This window comes from Sminthopsis crassicaudata, chromosome 4 (genome assembly GCF_048593235.1).
Source record: "Sminthopsis crassicaudata isolate SCR6 chromosome 4, ASM4859323v1, whole genome shotgun sequence".
NCBI classification, from domain to species: domain Eukaryota; kingdom Metazoa; phylum Chordata; class Mammalia; order Dasyuromorphia; family Dasyuridae; genus Sminthopsis; species Sminthopsis crassicaudata.
Window position 1 is genome coordinate 158,327,094 of NC_133620.1, and position 12,812 is coordinate 158,339,905.

The following is a 12,812-nucleotide window of genomic DNA, read 5'->3' on the forward strand; positions in this document are numbered from 1 at the left end:
GGTTATGCTGTGAGAGAGCTTACCACTATTATTATATAAGTTCCCAGAAAGTAGGGACCATGTCAATAATGAATATTTGTTGAAAAGAATGACTAGGCGGTTGGTGGTATTTATAATATCAAATCAAAATTAAATCAATAAATATATGAGTGATGAATATGTTTAAGGTTCTGGGCTATGATATTAAACTATAGTATTTTCTTTAAACCATTTATGAACAAAAAGAATGTCATAAAAATGTACAACAAAATGTAACAAAGGTAGCTAAACATTATGTAAACTTTGTATCAGAAGTTTTCACATCATGAAGGGCTTGATGTATGGGGAATTTCTCATCTCTACGGCTTCAGTCTCCAACCACAAAGTCTAGGAGAAACTTGATTCTATCACCAGCTCCCTTTATAATTATGGAATAAACAAAATTGAAGAAAAGTTTTATTGAAAACCCAAAGAAAACAAAATAGAACTCAGAAAAATTATTGGAAAAAAATAAATACACTTTATAAGGAGCAACTGCCTTCCACTAATTTATTTTTTGGGTTGCCTAACGTCACAACCAAGTGAGATTCACAATAGATATTGTCTCCCCCAGTTCCTTAGTGACTCTGGTAGTATTTGGTACTGTTCTTCATTATATCTCTTTTGCAGTTCCCACTCTTGAGCACAACTAAAACCTCTGCCAAAATGAATTGAATACTATTCTTGCCCACTACCAAGAAGGAAACCAGAGTACTCCTTTCTAATATGAGGTATTTGTAGTGTTACACTACTAATGCAGGATCAGATCAGGGACTTTTTGTCATTGAGATTGTTTTCCTTTGCTCTACTACCTCTTGTGACCTTAGTCTCACAAAAGCTTGAGTAAATAATAGACCACTACTACTCTTGGTGTCAAAACTCCTAGTCAGCAGCATCAAGTTCAGATATGGTGATTACAAGTCATGATAGAATGGGATGAAGTGGAATAAAGAACACACTTCCCCCTCAACATTTATTTACTATGTGCCATGCACTGTTTTAAGGTTTGGGAATACAATGGATTATAGTCCTCTCCATCAGACTTACATTGTAAAAAAGGAAGACAACCTTTATAGAGTAGTATTGGCTAGGAAGAAGTATTTTTGTAGTGTTGATTACAATTGGCAACTAGAGTCTTCAAGTGAGATGTTACCTTCTCCTTCCAGCTACCGTTGGTTAGGGGCTCAAGGATAAGTCCAGGTATAGCATGAAAATGATTGGGGAATAATGAGAAATTATGAGTGCTCCACCAATCAGAAGCTCAAGGTCTGAGGTTTGGTACTTGGAATGTCAGACTGGAAGCAGAGGTTGGAATTCAAGAATGCATTTAGGGTTAGGGTTGGGATTACACTTTTTGCTTCTATGTCATGGTTATTTTATATCACATATAGTATTCCATCTCCCTAGCATTGAATCTTCCCATTAAAAAAAAGTTTGTTTCACAAAAACAGATAATATAGTGACTTTATCTTACAATATAAGTAATGCCTTCTCTTTGAAATTCCCCATTTCTCTCCCAAGAAAACAAAAGTGTGTTTCATTATTGGTTCTCTGGGACCAGGACCAGCCTTTATACTTATGTGGAGTCCTGCTTCCTTTTAGTATTCTTTCATTTGAATTATCAAGAGAGTCATGTGTATTATTCTTTTGGTTCAGCTTGCTTCACTCCATTATCAGTTCATCTCCTCTTCCTATGCTTCTTTGAATTTTTCATATTTGTTAGTTTTTACTACACAATTATATTCCATTACATTCACAATACCATGATTTATTTTGCCATTTCCTAATTAATGGGCTCCTACTTTATACTTTTTTGCTACCATGGAAAGTACTATTATGAATATTTTGGTATATATGAAACCTTTCTCTTCCCTCTCTTGCCTTCAATCTCATTGGTGGTAGCCTGATGATCTTTCTTAAAAATTGATGAATTACATTAGCTAATAGAATATTTTTAAATTATTATTTTGAAGTCAAAAGAACAATTTTCCTTGAATTATCTCTCTTAAATTTCAAAAATCTTCATTGAAACATTAGGGTCATAGTATTGTGAAAGTGTGTTGAAAGGAAAATTGAAAGTCATTAAGTCCAAACCCCTCATTTAAATGATGAGGAAACTAAGACCAGAGGAATAAATAACTTACTGAGTAATATAGAGTTATTTAAGTATTTAAGCAGTATCTGAGCACAGGTCTTAATAATGTCAAGTCTATCATTTTGTCACTAGACCACTTCAGAGTGTCAGTAACTGTATCTAAGATAGGAAGTGAAGAATGAGGAATCTATGGTAAATCTACGAATTCTCTTGTATTCATTCTCTAGGTTCCATTGGATCATTGAGAACTGGGGGAAGGAAGGGAAAACAATATTGCATTGGTTATAAACAAATCACTTTGCCATTATTCATTTGTAATCTGAAGTAACATTTCTATTTGAATGTTATGTGTATAGTAATCATTAGATATTGATTAACTTGTTTGCAAAAACAACACAAATTTAAGTCACTATGATAGAATTCATATTGTTTGGAAGCCCCAGTCCCAATCAAAACAATGGCTATATTCCATGAGTAGAATTTTACTTTATATTAATATCCCTTAATAACTTTGTAACTATTACATCTTTTGTAACTAGACTCTCATAAGTCTTTTGTTTTTTGTCTTGATTAAAATTTTATCATTTATGAAATTATTATTTCTCTAAAAGATGGTAGAATTGAATAGCAAAAGGGAGCAAGACATTTTGTACTTTAATTGACAACCACTTAATTTTTCATTTATCCTTGGAAAAATCTCAAAATTTATGAACTTTTACAACTTTCATTTTGAAATTTCCTTTTTTGATGCTCAACTGATTAATTCAATAGAATTTCACTTTACCTTTCTCTGTTCAGTAAATTGATGTGAATAAAGAGGCCTGGAGGTTTAAGGTCAAGCCTTAAAGAATGAAGGCAAGAAATGTACAAGATTTCATACACAAATCTGTCAAAGAGCCTCAATGCCATATTTCATTCTTTTGCAGGTTTTGGTGACTATTGAACAGAGATTAGTAGGCATATGGAATTGGGCCAAACCACTTGCTGAGTTTATGAGGTGAGGGAGAAGAAAGGTGGCAGCAGTAGTCATGCAGGAGAGGTGTGCCTTGAGCATAGAAAGTTGGAGTTCAATGTCTTCTTCAATTCCCCCCTCTCCATTTGTAGGATCATAGGCTGACAGCATCATCATTTTGCAGTTGAAAAGGATTTTAGATATTATCTGGTCTACACCTTTAATTTTATTTTATCTAGGAATGAGGAAAATGAATCTTAGATTATATTACTTGACCATTTAGATAATAAGTCCTAGAGGGAGGATTTGAACCTATGTTCCCTGATTCACTATACCATACTTTCTTCACAAGGTTTAAGGTCAAGCCTTAAAGAATGAAGGCAGGAAATGTACAAGATTTCATACACAAATCTGTCAGAGGGCCTCAATGCCATATTTCATTCTTTTGCAGGTTTTGGTGACTATTGAACAGAGATTAGTAGGCATATGGAATTGGGCCAAACCACTTGCTGAGGGTAATTTGTACAGTGCTATGTCCTCCAGTATTTATGGCATGCTAATATCTTTCTTAATTTAACCAATCTCTTTGCTGTAGCGTTTGGAAACTGTTGCTTCATATGATTCCCTTACTTTTGCTTATATGCCTCTGAGATCAAGGAATATAAAGTGTGAGGCATATTTTTGACACCAAAATAACTTTTGAATGCTACAGACCTTTTTTTTTTTTTTTTTTTTTTTTTTTTTTTTGCGGGTGTGTGTGTGTGTGTGTGTGTATGTGTGTTGAAATGGGAGTAAAAGTTCTGACATTGTTGCCTTAACTTCTGATTATTAATTAGTATTAGAGAAAGAGATCTATTTATAAAAAATTACCTGGATAATACTTTGAAGACTCTTTTTTCTCCAATCTGACTTAATATTATTCCCTTAATGCCCGCTCTTCTCCAACCTAACTGCTCACATGCTACTTAACAAACATGACAACCCTGTCTTCCACATCTGTGTTTTTGCATATCTCATGTGCAACATACTATCTACTCACCTCTGCCTCAATTCATTAGTTTTCTTCAAGCACAGTTCAGCTAACTGATTAAGACCTTTCTTCTTTCCCCAAATTGTTCTTTCTCTCTTTTAAAGTTACTTTGTATATACTTAATTCTTACCTACATGCTATTATCCTCACAATAAAATGTAAAGGTCTTAAGGGAAAGAGCTAATTTGTTCTTTTTGTCTTTGTATCTATTCATAGCATTCATGTAGACACTCAATAATTGTTGAGTTGAAATAATAATAGCAATATAGAACTTTGAGGTTTGGAAAACATTTCACAAATATTCACTTATTTTTATTCTCAAACTCTGGGGGAAAAAGTGTTAAAATTTATCCATTTTACAAATGAGAAAACTGAGGCAGAGATTAAATGACTTGCCCAAAGTCACACAGCCAGTGTCTATGATCCTATTTGAATTTAGATTTTCCTGAATCTAGGTCCTGTGTTCTATCCACAGTGCCACTTAGTTGCAGTGGTGAAAGTTTTTTGCCTCCGGATTGAAGACTATGTGCAAGATCCTCTGGAGGCACTGATGGGGAAGCAAAAGATCTTGATTTTGTTATTATCTGGTAAAGTCTGACTCTGTGACCTTATATGCCAATTCTGTTGATAAGGTTTTCTTAGTAAAATTTTGCTATTTTCTTATTCAGAGATGAAACAGATTGCAAAGTCACACAACTGGAGAATGTCAGAGGCCAAATTTGAACTCCTGCCTTCCTAACTCCAGGCTCAGTGCCACTGAGCTTTCTAGCTGCCTTAATATTGTTCATTATTACTTATGAATTATTTAGACCCATTCACCTGGAAGGAGATTGCTTTTTCTGAGACTTTAGGTTCATTTCATTTCAGTACCATAAAGCTGAAGGCACACATATGCACAGGCACATTTCTGGACTGAGAGTGAGACTCCTTAGAATGAATGTGTAGGGGGGTTTTTTCTCTAGTAAACTCCAATTTAATTTCCCTTCCAAGGGAAGCCCAACCCATAGGGTCGTGTTTTGAATCTGGAGACCTACCTTCCCTGGGGAAAAGGTGGAATTTACCAGAGAGACAAGAGTTTTAACTATTGTTTATGGGTTTCTGAGAGTATTTTGTATGTTTTCTGAATTTCTTGTGGGGTAAAATAAAGGCTGTCCTTTACCTATTTTACATTGTTATTTTGAATGCTGACATAGGAACTAAGCCTGATGAATTATATTTGTGCATATTGTGCTTAATTTAACAGCATCTTTCAATTTTTATAACTAAACAGTAACCCCTTATTTATATAATGTTTTACAATATTCAAAGTATTTTCATACATTATCTCATTTCCCCCCCATGGTTAGGCAGGGATTATTACAGAATGCTACTCTCAGTAGTGATATCACTTTAAAAGGCACATAACAAACTTTCCTCTTAATAGCCTGAGAGATAGAGCAAATATTATTATTCTCACTTTATAAATGAGGAAACAGCTTCAGATAAATGAAGTCACTTGTCTGTAATTACTAGAAAAGTTGTCAGAACCCAGATTGGAGAGGGAGGAGGCCTCCTGATTCCAGGTTAGTGCTTTTCTCACTGTACTAAGCTGACATCTGAAAATGTCTACTAAAGAAGGTGTAATTCTTCTCAATAGATAGTCTTAGACTGGTAATCCCTAATTGTATCATTAAGTCCATCAACCAGGTTTAATTCCCAGTGGAAAGGAAGGAGCTTCAGCACATTCAGCACAACTATGAGAGATTGATTCCCAAACTGCAAAATAAAGGCAGTGTAATGAGGGTCATTTGTGGGGCGGAAACCAAAGAAGTAAGATTCCTTTTCTGAGCAAACATAGCGATGAGGCCAGTGGGATTTCAGCTCCAGGATATTGTACTCAGCCCCCTCAAATACTTCTGGCCAGAAGGTTTGAGTTAGTGGGATGAAGATGACTACATAGCGCCCCATGACCACATTCTCATCAGTACAAGGCTAAAACCTTTACAAGGTTCTACAAATCATGTCTAATAGTCATATGTTCCTTTGAAGCCTCTTATAACTTTTTTTTAAGCTGAAAATTCTGATGCCTGGAAAAATCTCGATTTCACACATTTCAGCCAAAAGTCTCCTGTGAGCCACAGCAACTTAGACCACGGAGAGTGAGGGCTGGCTCGATTTCATTCATTCTAGGATGGTAGCTACCGACAGTCTCCTGAAAAAGAAAATTCTTTGGGTTTCCCTTCAAGTGGGAGCCGGAGTCCGAGATTGTCTAACCTCAGGGAAGGGGGGCTGTCAAGTTACTTTTGGTAGTTAGTATTGTTTTAAAGCATTCTTCCTCAACTCCTTAGGAATATCCAGAGGAATCCATGCCTGTCTATCCTTTACAAAGCATGGGAAAATAGCATGAACAAGAAAGAAGCCGAGGAGACTTAACTAATAGGGGTTCCCCCAGAGGCAAGGCGCTGCAAGGTGCCAGGCTACTGACTCAGCATCGGGAGGTTCTCGGAGTCTGCAGGTGAGGAGCTGGCTGTGGGTGAGCCCAGACAGTCCCGGGAACTCTCTGGGATCCCTCCCCCACAGCAAACTGCCCCCGCTCCACCCCTTTTCCCAGTCAGCCCATCCAACAGGAGAGGGGGAACTAGGAGGTAAAGGGTGAGACCAAGACTGTAAAGGGACATAAGAAAGCGAAGGGTGGGAAGGGGAAAAAAAAAAACTACCTTTAGAGCCACGGCCACGGTACCCCGAGAAAGGTGAAAGTGGGGGTGTGTGTGGAAATCGTGTTAAGATGGGGAGTGGGGAGAGAAAGCCAACTGAGAGCTAGCTACCTTTTCCCCGGCGGGCTGGCGCAGGAATGGGTGCGGCGGCGGCGGTGGGAGCCGCAGGTGGTTGTTACGCTGGGCCCTTTTCTCCTCCCCTTTCTTTCTTTTGCTTTTTTTCCGCCCCCTCTCAGCGGCCGCGGTGTCGGCGGCACTTCCCCCTGCTTCCTCCTCCCTCTCCAATCGGGAGGGAGGGAAGGCGACTCCGGCTCTTTCCTGCCTCCTTGCAAACTTCAGCGGGACTCCGCTGAGGCTCCCCGCTGAGCGCCTCGCCTAACCTCCCGCGGCTCCTCCTCCCCGACATCTCCCTCTCTCCCTTCCAACTTTCTCTCCCGGGACTGACGGGCCGGGGAATGCCCCCTCCTCCGGCTGGGAACGCCGCCTCCCATTTCCCGGGACCTCCTGGGAAGCGGCTGCTCCGACCCACATGAACCTCTGCCCCGGGTTCCCCCGGACTCCCTCCGCTACAGACACCGGCTGAGCCCAGGCAGGGCGAGCCCCTCACCGCCCCTTCAACATCCCCCTCCCCTCGCTCCTTCCTTCCTTCCTTCCCTCCCTCCCTCCCTTCAGCCCGGACAGGAGCCAGAGCCCTTTTTCCTTCCCCCTCCACCCCGCTGTCCAGGATTTTTCTTTGTGTTGGATGAAGACTGTAGAAGAGGGACCGGCTAAAGGCTTTTGATCGCACCCCCTCCTCGGACCGGCAGGCGGGCAGCAGCCAGCCAGACCGACGCAGGACGAGGGCGGAGAGAGGAAAGCCCGCACAAGCCATGCCTTTTCACAAGAGGACTGTGGAGCCCGTGAAGATGTGCCGGCTGGACGAATCTGCCGGGGAAGAGGCGGCCGGGGTCTCCGGAAGATGCGGAAGCAACCCCGGGCCGGGGGAGTCGGGGCGGGCGCCGCAGCTGTTGACTGGCGTTGCAGGAGGACCCGCGACGGCCGAAGGCGCCGGGGTTGTGGCCGGGGGGCTGCTTTTCACTTCTCTGGAGCAGGTCAGCGCTCACTCCCTGGTTTTCCTGCTCTGGCAGCTCTCCGACCTCTCCCGTTGCGCGGGGGACATCTTCGCCGAGATAGAGGGACAGGCGGTTGCTCTGGGTCGCCGGGCCGCCAGTCTCCACAGCAGGCTAGACGCTTTACAAGCCGCGGCCGGGAGGCTGGACCACCGCAAAGTATTAATCCGTAAGTTTCTTCTGGTGCTCTCTGCTCAGTTTGGGGGAGGGGGTGGGGAAAGCTTGGTTGGGAAAGTGGAGTCCGAGCTGAGCCCTGCTCCCTCCTGCCCCCTGCCGGTGTCCGGCAGAGGTTCCGCTTTGGAAGCTCAGATTTGAATTCTGGAGAGGAGTAAGGATTTCCAGTAAGCAGTGGCAAAATACTGGGAGACAGTTGGCAGACAGGTGTTAGCCTCATGTGATCCCCTTATCTTCTCCGATTAGCGTTTTCGGAAAGATCGAGTTTGCATTTGAACTTTTGTTTTGCTTTGTTTTGTTTTGGTGTAAGTGCATGTGGGTGAACCGCGTGTGGGAATCGGGTTTTCTTCCTCGTAGCCCCATTCTTCGCGTCTGTCTGCGTGGGAGATTGAGGCAGGTAGACACTTGGGGCATCGTAAACAGCGGGGAGTTGAGTCAGGTCTGAGGAAGGGCTCAAAGGAAGGGCGCACGGAAACCTGCCTGGCCAGGTAGAAGAGGAAGAGAGGGTGGGATGTATTTCCAGAAGGACTTCTTGAAGGTGGCCTCTCTGATTGTGTTGTTCCTTGTAAAAATCTCTGGGGATTTCAAATTGTTTGTAACTATTCTCCTTCCCCTCTCACCCTCCTCCCCCCCTTTCTCCTTTAGAAGTATACCACACTCCCTTACTTGTAAATCAAAGTGCATTTACTGTTATTTTTCCACACTTGGTGTTAAACTTTAAAACTTTTTAGGCATTGCCTAGCTATAAGTATTATAGATTGTAAATCCAAGATCTACCAATTCTTTGTGATTCATAAGTCCCTGACCTTGAACTCACCTCCTGAAATCTCATTCATATTCCCTTCCTGACCTCTTTTCAGCCCTGAAAATCAAGTTTGTATCATGACATGGTGATCTCTCTAAACATCACATTTCATTTCAGCAGCTCCATGGACTCTTTCGCATGAAGCAATTGGAATTTCCTGCTGGCTCAGGGCTATGAAACTTTCAGTGGGGTGTATGTGTTATGTGTGTTTCTTTTTTCCATTTTGGACTTTGCCATAATGCTAGTATAACTAGAAGTATCTTGGGTGGGTAGCCTAGAAGAGAAGGGAAGAAAGAAGTCTTTACTGTATATTACTCTTGCTCTTCTTAGAATCAGTGTCATATTTTTTAGAGGGGAACCTCAAAGAGCCTATGTAAAATACTATTTCTAGTAGAATGAGTTTATATAAAAAATTAAGAATGCAGGATCATTTCTCTACCTCTATCTCTAGAACCAAGATTGGTTCCAACTTTGTTTTAACATCCTTTTTCTTTTGAATATTATTTGAAGATAATTAGAGAACTTAAAAAAATTGCACTAGAGTACAAAAGCTATATAATTACACTTGAAATCTTCACACATAAATAGTATAGTACCCATGAGATAGGTTTCTATGGTGCATCATTTTCCCTCTTTGTAATAATATAAGGTAATTGTCAAATACAGCTGGAAAACCTTTGATCAGTATGGTGATGTGTCTTTATGAATAATTCTTTATTTTGCAGGGAAAAACTTGTGCTAAATCTCTTTCTTACCCTTTAGTATAAGTACTTGAAGAAGTTCTCCTTTAAGAATGAAAAAGTGCTCATGAATGTGGATGCAGGATATTCTTCCATTATTACATTTAACACTGCTTTTTGCTTGCTCTTTTCTGGGGCGATGTGTATATCAATTAGAATTTACACATTTGGTAAACTATTAGGTGAGCTAAATCACAGAAGCCTACTTTTGGTATTAAAGAACATTTCCAGATAGTAGAATCTTTTGCTAGTTTAATTATATGCTGAGGTGTGCCTCCTTTTCTTTGCCCCCTTTGCACCTATGCTTTTGCTGGCAAAATAACAATTTTAGAAAGGGGGAAGGGACAAATTCATGTGATACCTTTCTTTTTACATTTGAATTCCCAAAATGAGTAAAAAGATTGTATTTAAAATATAGTAAATTAAAATTATTCAATTTCCACAAGTATTTTTAAATTTCTGAAGTTATTTCATACCAGAAATCCTGGATCATGAAATTTTATCCTGATTAAACAAGAATTTAAACAAACATAATTTAAATCCTGAAAACAGAAGTACATTTGGGTAATTTGCTTATTTGTTCTTCCCTGCTATGAATTTTTGTCTTGGTGATCTTTAGATCTCACCTGATGCTTTATTTTCTTGTAGATTTTATGGTTGACTTTTAGCCAAGAAATACATATTAATTTATTAAATAATTTGTGATGTTTGCTTCCTTAATCTGTTAAAAAGGCAGTATTCATAGCCTTTGTGAATTAACTGCACTCAGTCAGCATTTGTTAAAATTCTTTAAATGCACATTTAGGTGAATGTCTATACACATACAGGCACATATTTTAATTGAATGAATTCAGCAAACATTTATTAAGCACCTCCTATGAGTTAGGCACAGTGCAAACCACTGAGGATACAATCCCTTTATCTTTAAGTCCCTACCCTTTAAGAATTTACAATGTAATGGGTGAGACAACACACAAAAGGAGGCTGAAAAGCCTAGAGAAGGAAGATGATGGGGGCACCTGGGAGCATCTTATTGGGCAAAATTGAAATCAACTAGAGGTGTAGATGCAAAGTAGAGTGATCGGAACTGCAATTTCTGCCCTCTATAAAAGAATTCTGTGGGAGTAGTCTGGTATTTCATCTTCCATCCCTCCAAACCACAGAGAGGAGGCTAAGTTAGGTGGTATCAATATAGAAGGGACATTTTATCCATGGAGTTGAAACCAGAGAAGCAAATTCAAAGTAAAGTAATAGTTGTCTCTGTTACTATAGAAGAATTAATATTTTCTTATCTTTTTTTTTTATGCCAATGTCACATTTTCTTTAGTCTCCTTGTGTAACTATTACTTTCTTTTGGAAAGATTTTAAATAATACCATTTATTTATATAATGATACAGGGAGAATAAAAATAAAATCTCCCCAAAGTAAAAAACCACAGTTAATTATTAATTGCCTCTTTCTTATTAGATAAACCTTTAAAGAAAAGTTAAAAAATTTTTTCAGTTATAAAGCATTTTTTCTCCTACTCTTCCTGAAAAAAAAAGAAGCAAAATTATTGTAGCAGTTAAGCAAAACAGATTGCCATATTGGCTATTGCATCTCTCTTTATATTAACTCATCACTAATGTCAGGAGAGAGATAGCATTCTTTAACATCAGTCCTCTGGATTCATGGTCAGTTTCAGTATTTATAAAAATTCGTAAGTCTTTCAAATTTTTCTGTTTTCATAAGGTTGATGTTGTAGAATAAATTGTTATACTAATTTTGCTGACTTTACTCTGCATCAGTTCATTCAAATCTTCTCAGGTTCCTCTGAGATTAAAGTGAACTTCTAAGAAGCAACAACATTTATTTGAATTTCAATCTTCTCACCCCAGCTTCTGGGGAATTTATTGGCCAAAAGCAGGCAGGCAGCAAAAAGCCTGAACAGTATGTAAACTGGCACAGCTAAGTGGTGCAGTGGTTAGAATGCCAGGAAGACTCTGAGTTAAAATCTGGCCTCAGCTACTTATTAGGTATGTGTGACCCTGGGAACATCACTTTACCTTTTTTGCCTAAGTTTTTTCATCTGTAAAATGAGCTGGAGATGGAAATGGTAAACCACTTAAATATCTTTGCCAAGAAAACCCCAAATGAGGTCATGAAAAGTCGGACACTACTGAACAACAGCAAAAACAAATAAGCTCTTTTTGACAACTACCAAAAAAGAGGAAAGGAAGCCCATCAGTATTTCTTTTAACACAAAACTAGGATACTTTTATTGTTGACAAGACTCTACCTTGTGGGAGTTTAAATCATATTCTGCATATTGGAATACTGATTTTCACTATAGTAGGCATTTCTTAGAACTCTATAGTTAGAAAACTATTTTTTTTTTTGTACTGTACTTCAAAGATCCATCATTTAATTGATGTATATATTCATTGATGTAGATTGTAGTATCTTAATAGATAATAAAAGCTAGCACTTATTTAACACTCCAAGGTTTGTAATATGCTTAAATATTTTAAGTTGCCACTAGGACTAAATTTCTGGCTTTTGAATGCCTGATACATAGTAAGAACTTAATTTATGCTTAGTTATTGAGAATGAGGATATCTTATTTTTGGTGTTGTTAATGTTATGTCAAGAACTGTAACTACAGAAATTTTAAAAGAGTTAATAATATGTTTCCCCAAAAGTCAGCTAGATAAAATAACTTAAGTCAAAAACAATTAGGAGGCACTATTTTATAGTGAAAAAAGTACCAACTCTGAAGGTGGAAGATCTGTTCAAATCTTCACCTCAGATGCATTCCCTTAATCTGAGTTTTCTCATCTGTAAAATGAAGGTGTTGGGCTAGATGGATAAAAAAGGTAAATCTTTTTCATCATTCTAATGTTGAATTTTTAATCTGCTATTTTGTGCATTCTCTTCAACTTCAGCCAAAAACCTCTTTAGCTTTATCAACAAAATTAAGCCTTATTAGAAGTAGTGACAAGTAAAAAGAGGTCTGGATGAAAATACTTCAATTTTATCATGTCTAAAAATGAGGAATTTAGCCTAAATGGTCTCTAAGGTTCCTTCCAATTCTAAATCCTGTGCTATGATGTCTACTCTGCAGGAATTAGGAATAAACTTGGCTACTTGTGGGACAAAATAAAAGTCCTATCCAGCTAGGGAGGTGATGAAAGGAAGCCTGAGGAGAAAAAAGCA

General features: G+C 38.8%; 1 protein-coding gene across 6 annotated transcripts in view; it reads left to right on the plus strand.

Moving 5' to 3' along the window:
- The window catches only part of NHSL1 (NHS like 1), a 345,331-nt gene that overhangs the window by 96,414 nt on the left and 236,105 nt on the right, over window positions 1-12,812 (plus strand). For 5 of the 6 annotated variants that reach the window (XM_074309691.1, XM_074309696.1, XM_074309692.1 and 2 more), the window contains 2 exons: window positions 6,423-6,589; window positions 7,513-8,066. In XM_074309691.1, the coding sequence (XP_074165792.1) occupies window positions 7,658-8,066 (409 nt within the window). In that variant the 5' untranslated portion in view covers window positions 6,423-6,589; window positions 7,513-7,657. Of the gene's footprint in view, window positions 1-6,422; window positions 6,590-7,023; window positions 8,067-12,812 lie in introns of those variants that run through there. The other variant, XM_074309695.1, reaches the window with a different exon arrangement.